General features: G+C 32.3%; 3 protein-coding genes across 4 annotated transcripts in view; all 3 read right to left on the bottom strand.

The window, feature by feature from the left end:
* The window catches only part of Ack-like (activated Cdc42 kinase-like), a 178206-nt gene that overhangs the window by 100115 nt on the left and 55917 nt on the right, over positions 1–22174 (bottom strand). The gene's annotated exons all lie outside the window — the stretch shown is intronic.
* On the bottom strand, positions 1142–13948 carry LOC145330813 (uncharacterized). 2 transcript variants are annotated; one of them, XM_080175480.1, is made up of 21 exons: positions 13855–13948; positions 13495–13535; positions 12900–12974; positions 12586–12641; positions 12111–12196; positions 11086–11152; positions 10562–10646; positions 9967–10024; positions 9632–9671; positions 9287–9358; positions 8846–8935; positions 8442–8581; positions 7371–7416; positions 7055–7121; positions 6608–6690; positions 5403–5508; positions 4719–4799; positions 4302–4353; positions 2081–2148; positions 1689–1731; positions 1142–1233 (listed from the first exon to the last, which is right to left on the bottom strand). In XM_080175480.1, exons 1-21 carry the CDS (start codon positions 13899–13901, stop codon positions 1191–1193), a joined length of 1446 nt encoding a protein of 481 aa, XP_080031606.1. In that variant the 5' UTR covers positions 13902–13948; the 3' UTR covers positions 1142–1190. The 2 variants fall into 2 exon arrangements, with proteins under 2 accessions (XP_080031606.1, XP_080031613.1); XM_080175487.1 differs by lacking the exons at positions 1142–1233; positions 1689–1731; positions 2081–2148 and adding an exon at positions 2925–3002.
* Positions 14256–22174, bottom strand: part of LOC145330780 (chloride channel protein C-like) — a 43174-nt gene continuing 35255 nt past the window's right edge. The window contains exons 18-25 of the mRNA XM_080175449.1: positions 20541–20613; positions 20041–20151; positions 18840–19017; positions 18123–18302; positions 17559–17636; positions 15517–15697; positions 15069–15270; positions 14256–14712 (exon numbers count right to left, since the gene is read on the bottom strand). Coding sequence (XP_080031575.1) covers positions 14606–14712; positions 15069–15270; positions 15517–15697; positions 17559–17636; positions 18123–18302; positions 18840–19017; positions 20041–20151; positions 20541–20613 — 1110 coding nt within the window. The 3' untranslated portion in view covers positions 14256–14605. The remainder of the gene's footprint in view (positions 14713–15068; positions 15271–15516; positions 15698–17558; positions 17637–18122; positions 18303–18839; positions 19018–20040; positions 20152–20540; positions 20614–22174) is intronic.

A 22174-nucleotide genomic window follows, 5' to 3' on the forward strand; every position in this document is an offset into this window, starting at 1 on the left:
TCATTATCATTCCTTTCCCTTCTAATTTTCTTTTAAAGTTAATTTTATAATTTATCCTTCTGAAATGATCAGATTTGTACTTTCAACTTCGTTAAGTAAGCAAACATAGAAAAATATAGAATTTTTAAATTACTTTTAATAGATTATGAAATACAATAATGTAAAATAATCATCTTTTAAGTTCAATAATCTAATTTTTTTATAACTCTTTACTTTTCTATTTTGAATATTTTATGGCATTTTATATGGCAAATAGAATTATCAACGTATAAAGTATTCTATCAAATGCTTTTCTTAGATCCCAAAATTATCTCTCCCTCTCTTTCCTTCTTTTCATTTCTTTCCTTTCTTTTATTTTCTCTATCTCTTTTCCTCTGCTTAATTCTGTATCTTCCTGATGCAAAATTAGATTTTTAATGGTTTTTCATATTAATTTGACCTACTTTTTATTCTATTTTAACAATATAATATTCTATTGTTTTTTTTATAATATTATTATTTTTAATAGTTTTATTAATATTAATTTCATAAATTACTTTAAAAAAACTTAATTTACAATTTAAATAACTCTTAAATAATTTTTTAAATAAAGCAATTAATTAATATTTGTTAAAAAGAATTAAACTTAAAAAGACTTATCCCAGCAAATTTTAACAAAATTTCTGTCCCAAAACTACATTAATAATTTTCATGATAAACAACGTTGTCAAAAAGAGTAAAATCTTTAAAAATCTGGCCTAATACTATACCATCCATGCCTTTCCCCTTTTATAATTCCAATCACGTTCTATAAATCTCTCTTCCCCCCCCCCTTTCCTTCCCTGTAACCATTTGATGAATGCGGCATTGTTGTATAGCCTAGTAGGCCTGCTTTTACAGCCTCTATATACCTGACCTCTCCACCTTCCCTTTTCCTTTAACAACTCCTCCCACAAAGATATCTCCCTAATTTTCCCCTCTACCCCTTACCTATCTTTATTTCCATATTCCCAATTTCAGAGAAGCCTTCAGGCTCCCCCAATGCCCCAATTAAATAGATTCTATATTTTCAATCATCTGATTCAGTAAATACGACTTTTAAACCATTTGGTCTTTGCATGACTTTGACATTAGTAGATAACACAAATCATTAATGACAAAATCAGTTTAATGATACATTTATTATTCCATCAGTTTATCAATACAATTAATTATTTTCCAACAACAGACTGAATATAAATCCATTCCAAAGCTCTGAAAAGTAAACAAGAGTGATTATGTTCAATTGTACCAAAGCTGTAAATAGAATTATTTGAGTACTTTTTTTCTTTTATACTATTTAATAAGAATTGGTTTTCATAAAATAAATTTCTTTTTCATTTTTCAACTTAAAGTGATTAACATGTTTTTATTGGAACCCAAATCTTCTAAGCTTAGATTGCCTTACTCTTTTCTGCACTAGTCTAATAAACTGTCAATTAAATAATTATCTAAAATTACAATATATACAGACATAATTGAATTGCAGATAAGGTTTGCTTCTAAAAAAAGAGATTTGAATAAATATTTAATGACATCAATCTTATTCTTGAATGCATTATCCATGTAAAAAAGAAAATCTATTTACTTTATTTCTTTAGAAGCGTAGCTACTCTTTTATCCACCTGTTTCTCCGTCTGTATATTGTATTCAGTGATTTATATACTAACCTGTAAGGGGATAGGAGGTCACAGTAATGCATACCAGCAGCAGCTAAAATAAAATACAATTCTTACATTAAGTACAAAACAACAATTAGGTTATTGATAAATGTAATTTAGGGACAGGCAGGAAAGTGGGGGACAACACTCTAATCTAATTTTAAAAAGAAAAAGGAAAATTAATAGTGAAGGCATTTTTTAGGAGGGATTTCTCTTGAGGGGGAATATATATTCTCTCCAAAAGAGTTCTAAAAGATTTTACTGGACCCATAAGAATCTCTACTGGAAAGAAGAACCATAAAGGTTCGGTGTTTGACGAGATCTTTCAGTACATACAGACATTCAAACATCCTGTCCCTATATTAAGAATTGTTGCAGCTTATTAATTAAGAAATACTTACATGCAATGATAAAGTCAGGTTCTGAGATAAGAGAGGTAGAATACAGGGAGGTATGTGTCTTGTTTACACTAAAAAATAAGAGAGGTAGAATACAGGGAGGTATGTGTCTTGTTTACACTAAAAAATAAGAGAGGTAGAATACAGGGAGGTATGTGTCTTGTTTACACTAAAAAATAAGATAGGTAGAATACAGGGAGGTATGTGTCTTGTTTACACTAAAACATAGGTTCTGAGATAAGAGAGGTAGAATACAGGGAGGTATGTGTCTTGTTTACACTAAAAGATAGGTTCTGAGATAAGAGAGGTAGAATACAGGGAGGTATGTGTCTTGTTTACACTAAAAAATAAGAGAGGTAGAATACAGGGAGGTATGTGTCTTGTTTACACTAAAAAATAAGATAGGTAGAATACAGGGAGGTATGTGTCTTGTTTACACTAAAACATAGGTTCTGAGATAAGAGAGGTAGAATACAGGGAGGTATGTGTCTTGTTTACACTAAAAGATAGGTTCTGAGATAAGAGAGGTAGAATACAAGGAGGTATGTGTCTTGTTTACACTAAAAAATAGGTTCTGAGATAAGAGAGGTAGAATACAGGGAGGTATGTGTCTTGTTTACACTAAAAAATAGGTTCTGAGATAAGAGAGGTAGAATACAAGGAGGTATGTGTCTTGTTTACACTAAAAAATAGGTTCTGAGATAAGAGAGGTAGAATACAAGGAGGTATGTGTCTTGTTTACACTATAAATAAGTTCTGAGATAAGAGAGGTAGAATACAAGGAGGTATGTGTCTTGTTTACACTAAAAAATAGGTTCTGAGATAAGAGATGTAGAATACAGGGAGGTATGTGTCTTGTTTACACTAAAAAATAGGTTCTGAGATAAGAGAGGTAGAATACAGGGAGGTATGTGTCTTGTTTACACTAAAAAATAGGTTCTGAGATAAGAGAGGTAGAATACAAGGAGGTATGTGTCTTGTTTACACTAAAAATAGATTCTGAGATAAGAGAGGTAAAATACAGGGAGGTATGTGTCTTGTTTACACTATAAATAGGTTCTGAGATAAGAGAGGTAGAATACAGGGAGGTATGTGTCTTGTTTATACTATAAATAGGTTCTGAGATAAGAGAGGTAGAATACAGAGAGGTATGTGTCTTGTTTACAATAAAAAATAGGTTCTGAGATAAGAGAGGTAGAATACAAGGAGGTATGTGTCTTGTTTACACTAAAAAATAGGTTCTGAGATAAGAGAGGTAGAATATAGGGAGGTATGTGTCTTGTTTACACTAAAAAATAGGTTCTGAGATAAGAGAGGTAGAATACAAGGAGGTATGTGTCTTGTTTACACTATAAATAGGTTCTGAGATAAGAGAGGTAGAATACAGGGAGGTATGTGTCTTGTTTATACTATAAATAGGTTCTGAGATAAGAGAGGTAGAATACAGAGAGGTATGTGTCTTGTTCACAATAAAAAATAGGTTCTGAGATAAGAGAGGTAGAATACAAGGAGGTATGTGTCTTGTTTACACTAAAAAATAGGTTCTGAGATAAGAGAGGTAGAATATAGGGAGGTATGTGTCTTGTTTACAATAAAAAATAGGTTCTGAGATAAGAGAGGTAGAATACAGAGAGGTATGTCTCTTGTTTACACTAAAAAGAACAAGGACAATGATGTCTACAAGTAGTGCAACAAATATACCGTAATGGAAAAAGCAATAAACTGTTATGAAAAACATGGTGAAACTAAGAAAATCTAGTTAATTAAATAAAATACTGAAAAAATCATTAAACCTTGTAAGCTAAAGTAGTTTTTTTTACGTTGTGTTGTGACATAAGGAAATTCTGTCGGATGCACTGACATACCCTTATCACAGCTGCAATACTAATGATGTTATTCAAATTATAATGTAGTATATCATCTTTTTGGGATTGGAAAGGTTTAAAGTATTGTTTACAATCATAAAGGTCTTAAACATTAAAGTTATCAAAAGTTATCAGATAAGTAGCTTGTAGTGTCTAATAAAATATGACGTTTTACAATACAAATTACCAATGGCCAGTTTACATTTTAGCATTGGTAAATTACTATGTATAATGGCCTATCATTGGTCATTTGTATTGTATTTGAATTTTTTTGTTAGGCACTTGGATCTGCATCTTATTATTTCGGTATTACTTTTCGATTAAAATTATTTAATGAATTAAACAAACAAAAAACTTACTTTTTATAGTGGAGACCACCGCTGTATTCCCATCCAGGGCCCCAAGGACTTACTGAATAAAAATATTTTCTATTAAGCTTTGGCTTTTTTTTGTGTATTATAATTAATTTTAGTAGTGAAGCTTCCTTTTGATGTGTGTCTATATGTCATTCTGTTCTTTGTAAGGAAAATTTTTCAATTTAGCTATTTAGCTCTTCTTATAATATCTTTTTCTTCATCTCTCTCTCTACCTCTTCCCCCCCCCCACTCTCTCTCTCTCTCTCTCTCTCTCTCTCTCTCTCTCTCTCTCTCCCTTTCTCTATCTCTCTAACACTCTCTTCTTTATATTGGTAAAGCTTTTCATATTAAAAAAGCTTTAATTGTAGCTTTTTTAGGATAAATTAGACGTGACAGGCAAATTCTTCAAAAATTGAAGACCTGAATCATCCAAGAAGAAGAGTTTAGTTCCAACAGATTCAAATCTTGAGAGAGCATCTTCACTCGCCATTTCCATGGCAACTGAACAAAAACTTTTATAAGTATTGGCCTACTAATCGGTTTTGAGGCCTAAATCAAGTTTTTTAAACCTTTACGGTACACTTAATGAATCTTACCCGCATAATTTATAAACTAGCTTTTGCTTAATTTGTTCTTTTTGGGAAAAGGGGTTGAAGGTTTGAAGAGTACAATAGAACACAAAATAATATTAAACATCTTCCCCTGTAAGTATAATCTACTAATTTTAAAAAAATTGAAACTTATATTAACTTATTGAATAACTAGCGGCTTCGCCCCTAGCCTCTAGGGGCTTTGCCCCAAGAGGTTATAAAAAAAAATTAAGGTGAAATTCGTAAAAGGACCAAGGAAATCTCCTGCAAAAAAAAAAAAAATGGGGGGGGGGATTTTTTTGTTTTTGGGGGGGTTGGGGGTGTCCCACCCCCCAAGAAAATATCTTAAAACCACCACAGGACCAGTAGGTATATTCCCTGAAGAGTAGAGCCCATTCGGTTCAGCGGTTACCGAGATCTTAAGCTTCAGACGGACAGACGGACAGACGGACAGACAGACGGACAGACATCGTTCTACTTTGTATTATAGATAGCAATTTGCATCGAGACTTACGTTTATAAGCAGCTTCATTGATATCTTTACATTGTCTTCTCTCCAACACTGGAACACAAAGATTTTCTCTCACTACATCCTCAAGCTTAAACTTAGCTTTGATTACCTTAACAAAGATGAGATCAACATTGAAGATTATTGATATGCTTATCTATAATACAAAGTAGAACGATGTCTGTCTGTTTGTTTGTCTGTCTGTTTGTCTGTTTGTTTGTAGCGAAGGATCTCGCTTACCGCTGAACCGATCGGGTTCTCCTTAACAGGGTAGCTTCTCATAAGTCCCGGGAAGGTTTATAACTATTTTGGGGGAGGGTACCACCACCCTATCAGGAGAAATCGCCCCTAGAAAAAAATTACCCCTCCCGAAAAAGAGACTCCAACGAAACATAAACCAATTATTCCTGTAATTAGATATTTTAAATAAAAAAAAACATTCAAAGTGCCACTAGAGGCCTCTAGGCCGCGTAGCCGCTAGTATTGATATATATTAAGAAATCTAATACACAGCTTTCCTAATGTTAAGATTACAATTCAGCTAAAAGGAATTTTCATAAAAACAAGGATGACAACATCCATTAAAGAGAAGCTCCGAAACGGTGGGACAAACGAACATTAACACTTGTAGAGTGTCAGAACTAAATAATCAGAACTAAATAATCAGAACATAAATGTTTAAAAGTCGAACAAAATTGTAAATAAATTTGTTTAAAAAAACTGAATAAATACAGGATAATGTTTAAGGACATACTGACATTTTTACGACTTGATTATAGAGATGTTTCGCTTATTTAATTGTAAAGTGTTGTCCTAGGAATCAGTATTCCAAAAATCAGATCAATCGGATAATTATATCAAGTAAAAACTTGTTGTTAAAAAAAGTTTTAAATCGACATGTTTAAAATGGACGTACGGATATTGTGGTAAAGATTATAGAGTTGCTACATTTTCTAAATCGTACCTAACTACTACATGAATCACCATTCAAAGTTTGAAATCGATAGGACAATCTAACATGCCTAAATTAACGAAAAAAGCTATCCTTTCCGGACTGACGTGCGGACGGACCGACCTAGTTATATAAAAGCTTCGCTTTTAAAACAGCTTTAGTTGCAATCGTAAAATTGATGTTCTTGATAGGCTTCTTGGCTCGTAGAAATTAAAGTTTCAACTACATAAGGGGATTCTATCATACAAAATATACTTACAGAGGCAGAAGTAAGCACACCGGCATCAAATGCATCCCAATCATACTCTGGAGTTGAATAAGTTTTTACTGTTCCTGCGCAGTCTAAAATAATTTATTGTTAACTCTATTGGCAAAACATAAACATCTAAAGAGATTAGACAATGGCCGATAAATTTATGTATATCAACAATGATGATACACAAAATTACTTCTTCTGTAGACTACAATTAGTTGTTGAAACGTTTGGATACTCAACTAAATGAACCAACTAATCAAAATTCAATATAATTCCCCAAGGTTGTTGGGCAAATAATTAAGAAAACGTTATTTTAAGGCTTTGGGGACAAGTGTAACAAACAGCCCAATGTCTCCGCCTTCTCTAAAAACAACAGCAAAGTATGATTTTTTTTTTGCAAATCTTTAGCTAATTTTCAAAGCACATCTCAAATGGGATTTTTGGACTTACCTCCAGACATTTCAACGGATGGTTTTGTTTCTCCTAGCTCGTCAAAGGGAACAATCAAATTATCAACCTAAACAAAAAAATTCAAAGCTTTTTATAGCGCCTGTAAAAATTGACATCATACTGACTTACAATTGGTCAATTAAAATGTATACTGGCCTGCCATGGGTAATTTAGTCTGTGTATTGGCTTATTTTTTTTATAAACAGCATAAAAAATCATTTTCACTTCATTCAATTACTTATAACATTCACATTGAAGATGAAAAAACTAAATAATAGATTTTACATTAAAAATTATTTTAAGGTATAATATTTACCTTCATCCCATCACTTTCAGTTAGTTGAGCCATAATCTCTTGACCCCTAAATAAAAAAAAAAATATGTAAATTATAACTTTAAAAAAGGACATAACCTGTCACTAGCTGCTGCTATGTTTGGTGCGCAACATTAATAGTTAGAGCAGGGGGAATTCCTTGGTCCAAAACAGGTGGAACTTATTACCATGCACAGTTAGGACTTCTAGTCAAAGGTCGTGCGATCAAATATTTATGTCTGATGGGTGTTACTTAACCTAATACCCCGGGTGTTTGGACAAAAAAGGAGATATGTGGCTACCCTTAGTTATCCTGGGTTGTCAGACCTATAAGGTAATTGGGTGCTTGCTTACATGTGAAGACCGGAGCACCGAAACCCCCCCCCCCCGCTTAGTTTTGACAAAAATAAAAAATAAAGGGGGGGTAGTTTTTTAACCCCCCGCTTAGTTTTGACAAAAATCAAAAATAAGGGGGGGGGGGGTAGTTTTTAACCCCCCCCTTAATTATGAAGAAAATAAAAAATAAGGAGGGGGTAGTTTTTTCACTGTACAACACGCCAGAAAGTTGAGTGAGGTAAATCAAGAAAATCCAGTATACCAGAAACCTTATTACAGGGATATTCATGTTTTGGGGCATAATTTCCTTATTTATTGACTGATTTTAGTAACTGATGTATCCCTGAACAGAAAATAAGGAGGAGGGGGGCCAGTAAAAGGTTTTAATTTTGCGCAAAATTAAGGGGGGTTAAGTCTTTGCCTTGCTGAGCTCTTTTCCTCCCTGCCGTTTTCCAGACATTAAAAAACTACCCCCCCCCTTATTTTTGATTTTTGTCAAAACTAAGCGGGGGGGGGGGGGGTTTCGGTGCTCCAGTCTACCACATGTAAGCAAGTACCGGTAATTGTATGTAAGGCATGTCAACTTCGTTGATACCTTAACAGATATAATTAACAAAGTTTATGGGTGTGGGGGGTTACAAGTTCAAATAGAAAGCTAAGAAATTATGGCTTATGAAGGGAACAAAATTTCGAACGTCCGTTTGGCCATTGTTACATTATTTTATACAGAAGTTATACCTAATCATCCAGTTGTTATCACCCATAATAGCCTCCATAGCATAAGCTTCATGGAAAGGTCCCAGGAAAGATTCAGTATATTGGACAAGTTCTAAATGGTGTGCCTGTGCTGTTTCTACAAGGCCAGCATCAAACATGTCCTATAAGAAATAATCATTTGGACAGAGTCATCACAAATTAAATTAAAGCTACTATTTTGCAAGATTTAAAAGGTAGAATCATCATTCAAATAAGTGGAGTTAATGTAATACCTTATACAAGATCTACATTAAACATACCCTAAAAGAATTAATTAAATGGGCAGAACCATCACCAAATATGCATGATAAAATGTTATTCAAATGGGTGGGGTCATTAAAATATTTAAACATACAAGAATAAATCACATAGGGCGGAGTCATTACCTGATTTTGCATGATCAAGAAGGTAGAAACAATGTCAGAATAAATAAGATGTGCGGAGTCGTCATCCATAACAGCTGCAATATCTCTATCCTGTTATAAATTGATTAAAAAATTATTATCTTATTATAGTACCAATTGTTGACCAGCGGCCACGTCCCTAGATATCTCTAGTGGCACTTGAGGGAAAGAGGGGGGGGGGGGGGTGTAAACCTTTACTTTACACTTTTTTTTTTTTTTGGGGGGGGGGTATTAGTTTTTTTGAGGTAATTACTCTCGGGAGGGCTGAGGTACCCTCACCAAAACCTTCTCAGTACATTCACTGTAAAGGAGAACCATTTTAGTCCAGTGCACAAAGGATTCTTTGGTAAAATCACACAATGAGATATCCTGTTACTTTAAATAAGGATGATAAGCTTTGAGTAAATTCTTGTTTTTCATTACCTTTACAAAGCCAGGAACATCACCACTACCAACTTGAGCATGGTTTACATTTTCAGCAATATACACTGGGTACTAGAAAAAAATCAATAAAGCAAAGTAAAAGAGAGAGAGAGAGACAGAGACAGATAGAGGTAGATAGATAAGTAGAGAGAGAGAGAAAGATAGAGGTCAGTTATAAAAATAGAAGGTCAAAGAGCAATAGCAATATTACAAGTTAGCAAAACAAAAGAAAAAATATACACGATCAATTATAGAGTAGCTTCACTTATGGGTCTAAAACATAATCCCAACTTAGTTAGACATGATCAAACAATCAATAATTAAAAGAATCTCCTAAAATCTTACCATTTCAGGTACATTAGCTTCTTGTGTTTCTCTCCATTCTCTAGAACATTAGATCTTTAAATTAACTTCAAAGATTCTTTCCAGTATTTTTAAGAAAGAGGGGATAAAGTGTATAATATAATATGAATGTATATTTAGGTATAAAAAACAAAATTGTAAGTAAATTTGTTGCAAGACTGCCTACATACAAATACTGTTTAAGGAAATGCTTACATTTTTAGGACTTGATAATAGAGATGCTTTGCTTATAAAAAATACATTAAATGTTGACTGAATTTGAAGAAAAAAAACGTTATTTATAGATTGTGATAGAAATTTTGATAGAATGTATTCACCTGTAAGCATATGACAAAGCAAGACCATCAATGCTACCAATAACAGTTAAGGCAGGAACTACAATAGGATTTCATGTTTGAAAATGAAATTAAAATGATTTCCTTTACTGTACTGTGAATTAATTTCTCTTACACGTTTTTCTGGAAGCTCTTTATAGTGCCTATAAAAAAAATGACGTCATACAATACAAATGACCAATGATAGGCCAACACAGATTAAATTACCAATGGCAGGCTAGTATACATATAAATTGACCAAATTGTAGGCCAATAATACGTCATTTTTTATAGGCACTAAAAAAGGTTAATTTTTCTGTATTAATTTTTCTTCAAATGAATAATTTAAGTCAACCGTTTTACTAAAGTCAAGATGCATTAAGAACCAGAAAAATAGGCAGCGTGATTTTCATAGAGATCTTCTAACAAAGGTATCTTAAGAAAACCCTTAAATCTAAAACTTTTATACTATTCTTCATAAAAGCAAGATGTTCTAAGGCCCAAATGAAACAAACATTTTAATACTAATTTCCAAGATGTTTCCTATTATCATTTACACTTTGCATATGAGATCTATGTAGAAAAGTAAATTTCTAACCTGCATAGTTATTATCATCACCAAAGAGAAAATCTGTCAAATAAGACCCAAAGAGGATAACTCCAGACACAGTTGCCATATTATTCTAATTTTTAAAATAATATTTTTTATATATTCTAATATGATTAAAATATCACAATCTCTTCAATGAAAAGCCAAAGCATTGCAAATGTGACAAATTATTTATCAAAACGAAAATTAATATCAAATTTACTTTTTTTGTAACCCGCTCATTTTATGTTAGGTGATTCGAATTTCGGCCCAACACCGCGTCATTAATGGATATATTTAAAATGGTTCTGACAGCTACTATGTCGCGACATAAATAATTAGAGTAGGTGGAATAGTTAAGCAAAAAAACAAACTCATGACCATGCACAGTTAGGATTTCCAGACATAGGCAATGCAACCAAATAAATTGTCTGTAGGAAGTTTCACCAGCAAGATTCAGTTCAGAGATACACCAAAACGGTATGTTACCCAGGTTGAAAATCTATTTATTTTAAGATGAAATTATTGTGTACCTGATCCTGTAAATATTGTTCCAGCATTACACCTCCAAGACTGTGTCCAGCCAGATACAGCTTCCCACTGAATAGTTATTTCTTGCATTGTATTATAAACAGCTTTCCGATCACAAAAATTCTACAATTATTAGATTAAAACCAGTTTTTGTCCCCGAGATGCCGATGGCTCGGGCAAAAAAAATTGGTTTTAATCTTATGATTGTACTTCTTTATATTCGTAGAAAACTGGATATAATACGATTCTAGATATATTTTTTTTAGTATGGGTAAGAACCGGTTCTAATCCACCGGATATAAATCGATTTCGAATGAATGCGAGAATAGTTATTTCTCGTATCGTATTATAAACGGCTTTCCGCGGATATAGAATGTACAATTATAAGATTAAAACTAGTTTTTTTAGCCCCGAGGTGCCGGAGGCACCGGCTAAAAAAACTGGTTTTAATCTTATGATTGTACATTTCTATATTCGTAGAAAACTGGATATAATACGATGCTAGACATAGTTTTTTCGTATTCATGAGAACCGGTTCCTATCCACCGGATTCGAATGAATACGAGAAAATATTTTACATAAAGATCACCTATCATATTGTTACTAAAATTGATTAGGTTTTTAATTGATAATCAAAATATAGATTTACGAAATTTTCAGAATTGCTGTTTATCGTATCGTATTATAGACAGATTTCCACGAATATTAAAAATAAATATTTTGATATTAGAACCAGTTTTGGTAACCCCGAGGGGCCGTAAGCCTTGGTTAACAAAGGTAGTATTAGTTTCATGAGTTCTATTTTAGTATTCGTGGAAATTTGTCTGTAATACGAGGCTATACATGATTTTTCAGTAAGGCTAAGAACTGTTTCTAATCCAGAAGATATAAATCGGTTATGAAGCCATACTGGAAAATGTTTGCTGATGTTAAATAATATTTAATGGATTCTTTTTTTAAATCTACTCATATACATTCATTGTGATAAAATGAATGAATCTTTAAAGATTAAAAAATTATTACTGACCCTAGCTGCTGATTTTCAGCCTGACTTCTGCACGAATTGATGGCACCGGCGATTTCAATTGGATTGGGAGTGTCTACAAGCCACCCCTAGAAACAAAAATAGCAAATTATTACTTTACATACACATAAAGACTCAGATATGTAAGCAAATGCAAATAATAAAGAAAAAAGATTTGCAGGTAGCGAATCGACTAAAGTAAAAGAATAGAGGGTAAACTAGCTATATGTAACTTTACCCTTGGTTGGGATTCAGTGGGAAATATAAACACAGCCGAGTTGCTACAAAAGAACAAAAAACAATTGGCTAGCAGGCGAAAAAGATCCCCATCACTTGGGTCAGGTAATTATCTGGATTCCACATCTACACCTATACATTACTTGCAAAACAAATCATAAAAAAATAGTTTTTATCAGTAGCTAGAAATTGCATGTCCTTATGATTTAAAATAATTTAATCATTGTTTATTTTATTTTACCTCTGTTACTCCAAACCATAGCTTAGCAGAAGGCATAGCTGCTTGAATACTTTTGGCTGAAAAATTAAAAAAAATCTGTATGCTTTACATGACAATAAACGATAAATTGATATACAACTACAAATTATCTCTTCCATAGATTTTAAAATTATTGGTTGAATATTTTGAACACTGATTATCTCTATCCGATTGCCTTATTTTATTGAAGTTCAAGTATGGTCTGTTTTTAATATGTTTTTTTTCGAAATCTTTGTCAAGTGCACGTTGATCTTTTAAAAAATTACGATTATAATGATTCTATCTTTAATGATTACCTAATGGAATATATCGTTCTCCAGGATAGTTAGCTCCAGGTATCATAATTATACCAATCTCCGCCCCCTCCGAACCTTTGAATTGTTTAATATTAGTTAGCTCCAGGTATCATAATAATACCAATCTCCGCCCCCTCACCACCTTTGTATAAATCAATATTATGCATTTGGTTGGTAATTTTTGATTTATTGCACTGAAGCTTTTATCCGATGTAAATCTAATACATATATATATATATGTATATTTTTTAATGGCAAATTTATTTTTAGCTTTTTTCTTAGTTTGCATGAGCATTAAACCATTATCGGCGCCGGTAATTTTAATGTCCAAAAAATATAAAATCCACGTCCAATTGAAATTCACCTGGACAAAAATCGGTTGGATGTACAAAAAAATTTACTTTACATGATAATTGGTAAATTTAATAAATAAAAGTATTTCAGAGTCAACTTAATAAAACAATTCCTTTCAACTTTCAGTGCCCATCAAAACCTAGAGAGAATGGAAAAAATCGTCAAAAAAATTTGTTAAGCAGACTAATTGACCGACATATAGAATAGCTTTTCTATAACCAATTGTAAAAAGGTTTATTACCTAATGGTGTTAGGAGTTCACATGTTGCTGCCAGGCCAAAACTAATAAAAAATGTAAACTCTTAACAACAGATTAATAAATTTCATGTAATTATATTCTTCATTCAATTTGAATTATTAGGTAAGCTCTTCAGGTTTACTTATTAAAAGTGTATAAACCTGTTGCTAATTTGCCAATGTGTTCTTTTAGTAAATTTATTAAGCACTTAAACTGGTTTGTAATGGCTGCCTATGAGCGGCTGCCGAACAGTAATTTTAAGTTGCGGTTGGTTGTTGAATGTAAAGCCATGGTATAGAATAAGCTTACCTATTATTTATTAGCTATTAAAAAAAAGTTTCTTAAAAGAGTTTATATATTTTCCTGGCATTATATAAGATAAAACTTAAAATTACTAATATTCTGTACATCTTAACACTTGGAGTTACAAAATTTAACTAAATTTAATTATTAAGAATAAATCTTTATCTTTTTATCATTCTTAATTATGTAAGAAAAATCAAATGCATCATTAGAAACTATATTATCATAATCTTAGAGTTTTAACAATATAATTCCATTATAATTTATTTATTAACAATATTAATCACAGATATTATTTGTTTTTAATATGAATATCATATAATCAAAGAATCGAACCTAGTAAAAGTGTCTGACTCTGTATACACTGTAATTGAAATGGTAAAATTTATAGTGGACTCTCATTGGCTATTTTTTTACGTCATAATCAGAGTCAGACACTTTTACTAGGTTCAAAGAATCACATAATATATGTAATTATTTGTGTAATATAAAGTGGGGTAGGTGACTATGTAGATATCCCGTAATTTTAAAATTCAGAGCACTTAAAAAACAATACAAAAATAAAAATTCCAAACTTTAGCTTTCTATAACAATTGATATATAACTAATTGGATGTTCCACCAGATTTTCATGTGTTCTAATGAAGTGATACTAACAACTGGTCAATTTATGAGGTCCATATTAGCAACCTAAATTGACGAAAAATTTTCCCCTGTCAATATATCCACGTAAACTTTATCTTTATATATATTGCTCTCAAAATACTTGATTACGAAACATTTTCAGATAGCTACCCCTCCTAAGAATAGAATCATCTTGTTGTAAGTTTTTCATCAATATTAAAGCCCATGAGATCTTTTCTTGTTATAATTCCAACAACTTGATTGTCTTCATTCACCACCGGAAGATGGCGCATTCCTAAAAGTTATCAAATATTATTATTTACAAAGGGAATAGTAGCTTTCGCAACATTCCGTAAAATTGTAAACATACTTCCAGTCAAATGCGCTTATTACGTTTAACTGTTCTTAATGTTGACCAATTACATAGTATAATTAAACGCATATTTAAAAACAGTTTGACTTAGTAAGCACATTTGGCTGGAATCTTACTCACAACTTTACGGAATTTTCAAAAGCAACTATTCCCTTCATCGTTTTGATTTATAAAATTTATAAGAAAGATTTTTTTGGAATATGTACGTGCAGTCATTTTTATGCAAATCTTTAATTACCTAATCAATTACAAAAAAAATCAGTAAAAGAAGTGTATACCTAAAGTTCTAAAGATGACAAAAGCCCTGTGAAGGCTAAACCACTCAGGCACACTAAGCGCGCTCTTGTTCATGTAGCGCGTCAGGTCAAGGCTGGCGTTGGCGCGCGTAGAAGCTAGCTTGGTCCGGTCAAGCAGGTCTTGGGTCAACTTTGGGTCGACAAGGCGATGCCCGCGCATTCGGTTGAACTCAGAGAAATCAACCTTAATCAAAAAAGGTTATGTTAAATTCTTCAACGGAGTTGGTAACATTATCTAAGTTTGTAACTGTGGTTTTTAAACTAAAGCCCCTTTTTACTTCCCATGCATTCTCTGTTTTATCTAATTTTGAATTTGTATATTTCTCATGACAATCCCCCTTCTCCTACATTTAGTTTTTGTGAAAATAATGCCAACTACGCGACAAGTACCCGACATGCTATAAACATCAGACAGTTCTTTAATCATTACCTGTAGATCAATAACTTGATCAGTCTCAAGCGCGTCTCTTATCACACCTTTACAGAGCAAGGTCATCAGCTGGAACCTTGTGATTAGGCCGGTCAGCTTGTCAGAGCTGGACACTACGGGAAAGCCACCATGCTCAGTTGACTTCAGAATGTTGATGAGGTTGGACAGACTTTCTACTTCTCTAAAATATAAAGCTACATTATATTTTATGAACTTTTAAGATTTTTAATTTATATTTGTATATCAGGGCTCGGCATCTGCGCATTAGCCGCGTGCAAGCCTCAGTGAAATCGTCATATTAATAAGTTAAAATTCAGCTGGATTAAAAAGACAATCTATTAATTCGGATTTTTTTTTCCAGACAAGCGGGTTTAAATTTGAGGCTACCGCGCAGCTGAGTCGCGGCTGCTGAGCTCTGTTATATATACCTTCTTGATTACATGCTTTAGACATTTCAAAATTTCATGAAGTTGTGAATAAAATTTCATAATTAAAATCAAATTGTAATTTATTTCATTGAACATTATCTAAAGAAAGCGTATCAACTTTTCACTTTTTATTTAAGATAGCTAGCCGGTTCTTTTAGTAAGTAGTAGATGTAAAATTTTTCATAGAATTCAGATATGCAATCGGTTTTTTTTGTAAACCTCTTATTTTTTAAGTAATTTAAGTTTTTTTAAAAAATAATTAAGTAGGTTTTAAGGTACTAAAACGCAACAAAATAAAAGAAGAAAATGGCCAGTATGAACAAAAATAGTAAGATCTTTAATTTGACACCTTACTTTTAAAATTCTGTTGAGTAATTATTGAAAAAATCTATTTTTTTAACCTCGGTTTAATCAAAACTTTGAAGTAAAATATAATCTCCCACAGGCATAAAAAATATGGGTTCATATATACCTTTAGAATCAGAAAAATATTACGAATCCATTGTAAGCAAAATTGAAAAAAGTAAAAAAATAAAAATAATAAAAATGGCCTAACATATTATTTTTTACAGGTAACACTTAATTATAACTATTAAACTAGCCAATCACAAGTCTCAAAAATTTACTAATTGGGAAGCTTAACCTCAAAACCTCAACCAATAGAATTGACAAAAAAAAAGGATAATGTTCATAGAATATATACAATAGATACTACAATGAAAATAGTGATACTTACATAACATGTAAAGTACGAAAAATTAGGAACAAATATGCTTCAATCTGTTTATGAACTTCAAAACAATGGAGTTAAAAATGCTTTATTGTTTCTTGTGTTTAAAAAAATATCTGTTACATTGTATGTATATTTATTTAGGTTTGTTTCAAGTTTTCAAGTTGTTCAACCCTTTAAAGCCGAAAATTATGATTCTTAAAATAAACTTATATTTTTTATTATAGTTTTATAAAACTTTTTCAATTTAGCTTACAATGGATTCATAATATTTTTCTGATTCTAAAGTATGAACCCATATTTTTTATGCCTGTGGAAGATTATATTTTACTTCAAAGTTTTGATTAAACCGAGGTTAAAAAATTTTTTTCAATAATTACTCAACATAATTTTAAAAGTAAGGTGTCAAATTAAAGATCTTACTATTTTTGTTCATACTGGCCATTTTCTTCTTTTATTTTGTTGCGTTTTAGTACCTTAAAACCGACTTAATTATTTTTTTTAAAAAACTTAAATTACTTAAAAAATAAGAGGTCTACAAAAAAAACCGATTGCATATCTGAATTCTATGAAAAATTTTACATCTACTACTTACTAAAAGAACCGGCTAGCTATCTTAAATAAAAAAAGAAAAAGTTGATACACCTTCTTTAAGAAATTTGAGTTAGATTTAATTAGGAAGCTGTTTATAGTGATATAAAATAGTATGTATGGTGTCATGCAATGCAAATTACCAATGACACAGACTAAATTACCAATGGCAGGCCAGAACACATTTTAATTGACCAATAGTAGGCCAGTATGTCATCATTTTTGTAGGCACTATAAAAAAGCTTCTTTAATTAGTGTATAATTAAAATGTTTGAGTTTTAAATATCTTTTACCTGACAATGACTGGTGGTTTACTCATGATGTGTTTGACTTGATACAGTTCTAGATTTGTCTGTTCACCTGTCTCTCCTCTAAAATAATAATTTTTATTTGTAAAGTTTTTATTAACCTTATACTCTAAAGTTGAGGATATCTCTCTGTATTTCTTGTCGGTATTTGTGTACGTCTTTAAGTATGTAATTATGTATGTCTGTATGTAGGTCTGTCTGGACGTATATTTGCAATTCTGTCGGTTAAGTCTCTCTTTTTGTCTGCATGTCTATCTATTTGCCTGTGTGTATAACTAATAACTGTCTGTCTGTGTATCTATCTGCATTTCTGTCTATATGTCTATCTGTATGTCTGTCTTTATGTCTATCTGTAAAAAATACTATGACTACTACTTAACAAACTTAACAAAGAATCCCTCACCAAACAATCTTTTATCCTGTAGGCGCCGCAAGAAAAAGTGTATTTTGAATTAAATAGCCTTAAATCACCCTGCAATTGTTTTAGACAATTTAGAGATTTTTTCTTATTACAACTAGAATCTTTACTAATATTTCTATTTCATCTACCTATAAACAGGCTCTATATCAAGGAAAGGTATACACTTGAGCTCCAGCAAGGAATGGTAGATGCTGTGGGTCATCAGGTCCCCCACCCACTTGCTGAACATTATCGTTGTCATGATCAACAACAAAAACTGGATGTCGTTCGTGATTTCCACCATAATCACAGCTAGGGACATTGTCAACCTGAATAATAATCTATGTTAATTGCTTAAAGAAAAGAACGTCTATATTTGGGATAGAAATTCACTGCAATATGATATTTTTTGTATTATAGGTTTGTATATGTATGTTATGTCTAATTTGGATTTCGATAATTTTAAGGCGAATGACTACTCTATAAGAGTTGGCCATAAATTAGTTTTGCCATCCTATTGATATGCTAATTTTGTGAGCTTCGACTTTTTGGAGGATTGTAAAAATCATTCTTTTAATAAGTAAATAGGAAGTTTAAGATAAGAAATTACATAATTCTTAACAGAATAACACATCACTAATTTATAAAAATAAAGATAAGGAGAATCCTTATATAACGATAGAAAATATATAATTATCATGTTCTGTCATTGTATACACATGATTTAAACTTTAATTTAAACAGAATTATTTTTATTCATTTTATGATTTTTGTGGTTGAATTATAATGAAAAGTGCGAAAGGAAAATAACATTAATAATGTGCTTGACTAGTCAATTCAAGGGAAACCACCCAAATAAATTATACCTGGAAACTCCAGCGAAGAAGGAAACGGCTCCCAGGAGCGCAAATGCGCCTGGATCCATCCAGTCTAAAATGTCGTCATTTATGCCGAAGATATCTACGAAAATTCTGCCCAGAATACGTCCATAAAGACCGCCAATTAAAAGCATTGGCACAACCAAACCACAGGATATGTTTGTACCTAAACAAAGAATTTTTTTAAATGAACTATATATGCAACCTTACTTACTCGATGAAATAGACCTTAACAAAGCAAACTTAACCTAACCAAACTAAGTATTTGGAAAATGGTAGCAATCCCGCGAGGGTAAAATAATTTATTCATCACGGATGACAAAATCCCGCGACTTTGGCTCATTCGCTCGTCGTTTGGGAGGTGATATGTTCGAATCTCGACTTAACATTGCGTTATAACTTAAGACGTTAAAAATGGTTCCTACTGCTGCTATATCAGATGTGCGACATTAATAGTTAGAATGGGAAGAATGCCCTGAAACATAACAGGCGCAACTCATTACCATGCACATTTAAGTTTACCAGACAAAGGTTGTGCAATTAAAGAGTTGGTTGTCTATTGGGTTTTACAAATTTTAATACCCTGAATGTTTGGACAGAAAAGGAGAGAATGGCTCCCATAAGTTATCCTTGGTTGCAGGGGCGTCCAATCTTTTTTTTTGGGGGGGCTAAACATTTCTTGGGGGGGGGGGGTAATTCGTTATTTTGGGGGGGCAAATTTTTTTTACCCCCCCCAAAAAAAAATTTTTTACCATCGGGGGTAAAATTTGCTTGGGGGGAGTAATTACCCCCCCTGAAATCTGTTGGCAGGGGTAAATTTTGTTTACCCCCCCAAAATTTACCCCCGGGGTAAATTTTTAGGGGGGGCAATTTAAATTTTATTAAATATTTAGTATTAAAAATGCGCGCGAAACGCGCAAAAATGTTTTTTGTTAGAGATTTTTTCCTTTACCCCCCCCCCAAAATTGTTTGGGGGGGTAAATACCCCCTCCTAAATGGTTGGGGAAACCTACGGCACCCCCAGGGTAGGGCTAAATTTTAAATGGGGGGGGGGGGGTAATCCCAACTTTACCCCCCCCCCTTTGGACGTATATGCTTGGTTGTTGGACCTGATGTTAGAATGGACAGCAGAGCAGCCTAACGAGTCGCCTGTATGAAGTAGTTGACATTAATCACCATTAACCTGTACCTGAGGCCCAACATGCCAGGAAGAAATAAACCACCAGAAAAGTTATCAGGGATGCGTAACCAAACTCCAGGTGGGTGTTTCTTGAGAACAGCTGTTGGATTGCCTTTTCCCCTGATACATTGGAAGTTAAGTATATGATAAAACCAAAAAGTTAACAGGATTAGTTTTCATAAAAAAAACTAATGCCTTTTTAAAATGGATTTTTTTGCATTTATTCAAAATGACAAACCCCATAAAACATCTATAATTTTTTTTCTGAAACTTAGTTTTATCTAAAAATATTGGAAATCTAAGGAAAAATTGACAAGTTATGCATAATATTATATATACAGACAAACATACATTCTACTACTTTACAGATAATCATCCAATTTCTTCATAGAACGACAGGAAATTATTTTCTAACACATCTAGCCGAACATTTTTGTTTGCCGTGATTGTCTTTTTTATCAAAAAGGTATTAAAATTGTTTCTGTAATGTTTTGTATAAAATAATGCACCTGTTACAAAAAATAAAGTAGCAGCTTCATTGTAGGAACCATTTATGTATTCTGTACCATTATCAAATTTTATCTAAATACAAGAATAATACCAAAATCATTATTTAGACCGAATTTTCTGCTTTTTTTACTTTTATTTCAGAAAATAATTACGCAATCTTGAATCAAATATTTGTGGTATTTAGTTTTCTTTCTATAAATTCTTTTAAAAAAATAAATTGATTGGTTAAAAATACGAAAGGAACAGCTAATATTTTAGTTCATTTCGGCGAGACGTTTGTAAAAAAGATTTTGTATACGAGCTACACGCAACTATTTGTAATCGACATGTTCTATCTACATTAGGATTAGGTATAAATATATTTCTATTTACTCTCACATTACATCAGCCTTTATTTTAGAGTATGTTCGCTACTAGATAAGTATGCATAGTAGATCTTTTCATGAAAATACCCTTTTTCGAATTTCAATCTTCTGCTAACCTAAAAAGTTACTTTAGGGGCCTAGAAATATATGTACAAAATTTCAGCTCTCTATCTCTACTGGCGACCTAGCGCCAGGCATGTAAAATATCAACAGATAACGGTAGCACGGCGGTTTTAACAATATCTCAGTAATGTGCAGGTTTTCAGCTCTTCTGCAAATTTCAATTTAAACACATAAGGCCAAAGATATTATATCCAAAAAATCTTTTGTCAAAGTCTACTCTAGACCTAGCGCCAGTCAGTTTTCTAAAATCATGCATTTTATACCTGTGAAAAATGAAATCGCCAGCGCTAGGTGTAGAGTAGACTTTGACAAAAGATTTTTGGGATATCATATCTTAGGCCTTATGTGTTTAAGTTGAAATATGCAGAACACCTAAATTCACCTACCAAGCCATTCTCTAAGCATTTTAATTTTTTTTTTGAAATAACGGGATTTCAAAACTGCCTTTGAAAAGGCATAAAAAATATCTTTTTTTGTCTCTTTTTTCACTGTATATAGTTACAACTTATTAAGATATTATTTTCAGGTAAAAAAAAATTGGCGCTTCCAGCACCAAAACCGGCAAAAACAGGCAGTTAAACTTCTGAACCCCTACTTAATCCCCTGACAGACCCCCCCTCTATCTCAGCTCCTGTTACAGATAGAGACGTAAAACTTTTTTCTGGTTGTTCATGTGTATTTTTAGAGAATTACTTTTTCTAGTCATAGCGGTCAGACCGCTCCTTATCCGCTTTTTAGCGGCCAGCCGCTAAATATTAAAAAAGCTGTAGAGCGGCCAATTTTAAAGCTAGGAAAACCAAATTTTATGACGAGCAATTATTTTTCATAACAAAAAAATGCTTTTTCTGACCATCGCTAAAAAATGACAAATAACGGAAACTGCCAATTTCGGCGGTAAAACGGCGGTTGGCGGCGCTAATTTTATCTGTTTATGATCACAATAAAGACTACATACAAAAATTGGCTGGTCTAGAGCTGTTTTAGAATTCCGCTACTGACAGCTTAAAAATGGCAAAACTACAGGTAAGAAATAAAAAATCAGTTAAAAATCGGTCAAGGATACTAGCACATAAGAATCTAACTTCGTTTTCTTTCCATGATCCAGAATTTTCTATGAACAGTTAAATTTTGAAAATACATCTTGC

This window comes from Acartia tonsa, chromosome 1 (genome assembly GCF_053477335.1).
Source record: "Acartia tonsa isolate MP-2025a chromosome 1, ASM5347733v1, whole genome shotgun sequence".
In the NCBI taxonomy this organism is placed as follows: Eukaryota; Metazoa; Arthropoda; class Copepoda; order Calanoida; family Acartiidae; genus Acartia; species Acartia tonsa.

Coding starts and splice junctions, on each gene's coding strand:
- LOC145330813 (XM_080175480.1), bottom strand. CDS start 13,901: ATGTACAGAATATTAGTAATTTTAAGTTTTATCTTATATAATGCCAG. Junction 10,647..11,085: donor AACAATATTTACAGGATCAG/GTACACAATAAT, acceptor TTTAAAAATTAG/AATAATATGGCAACTGTGTC. Junction 1,732..2,080: donor ACCTGACTTTATCATTGCAT/GTAAGTATTTCT, acceptor ATTTTATTTTAG/CTGCTGCTGGTATGCATTAC.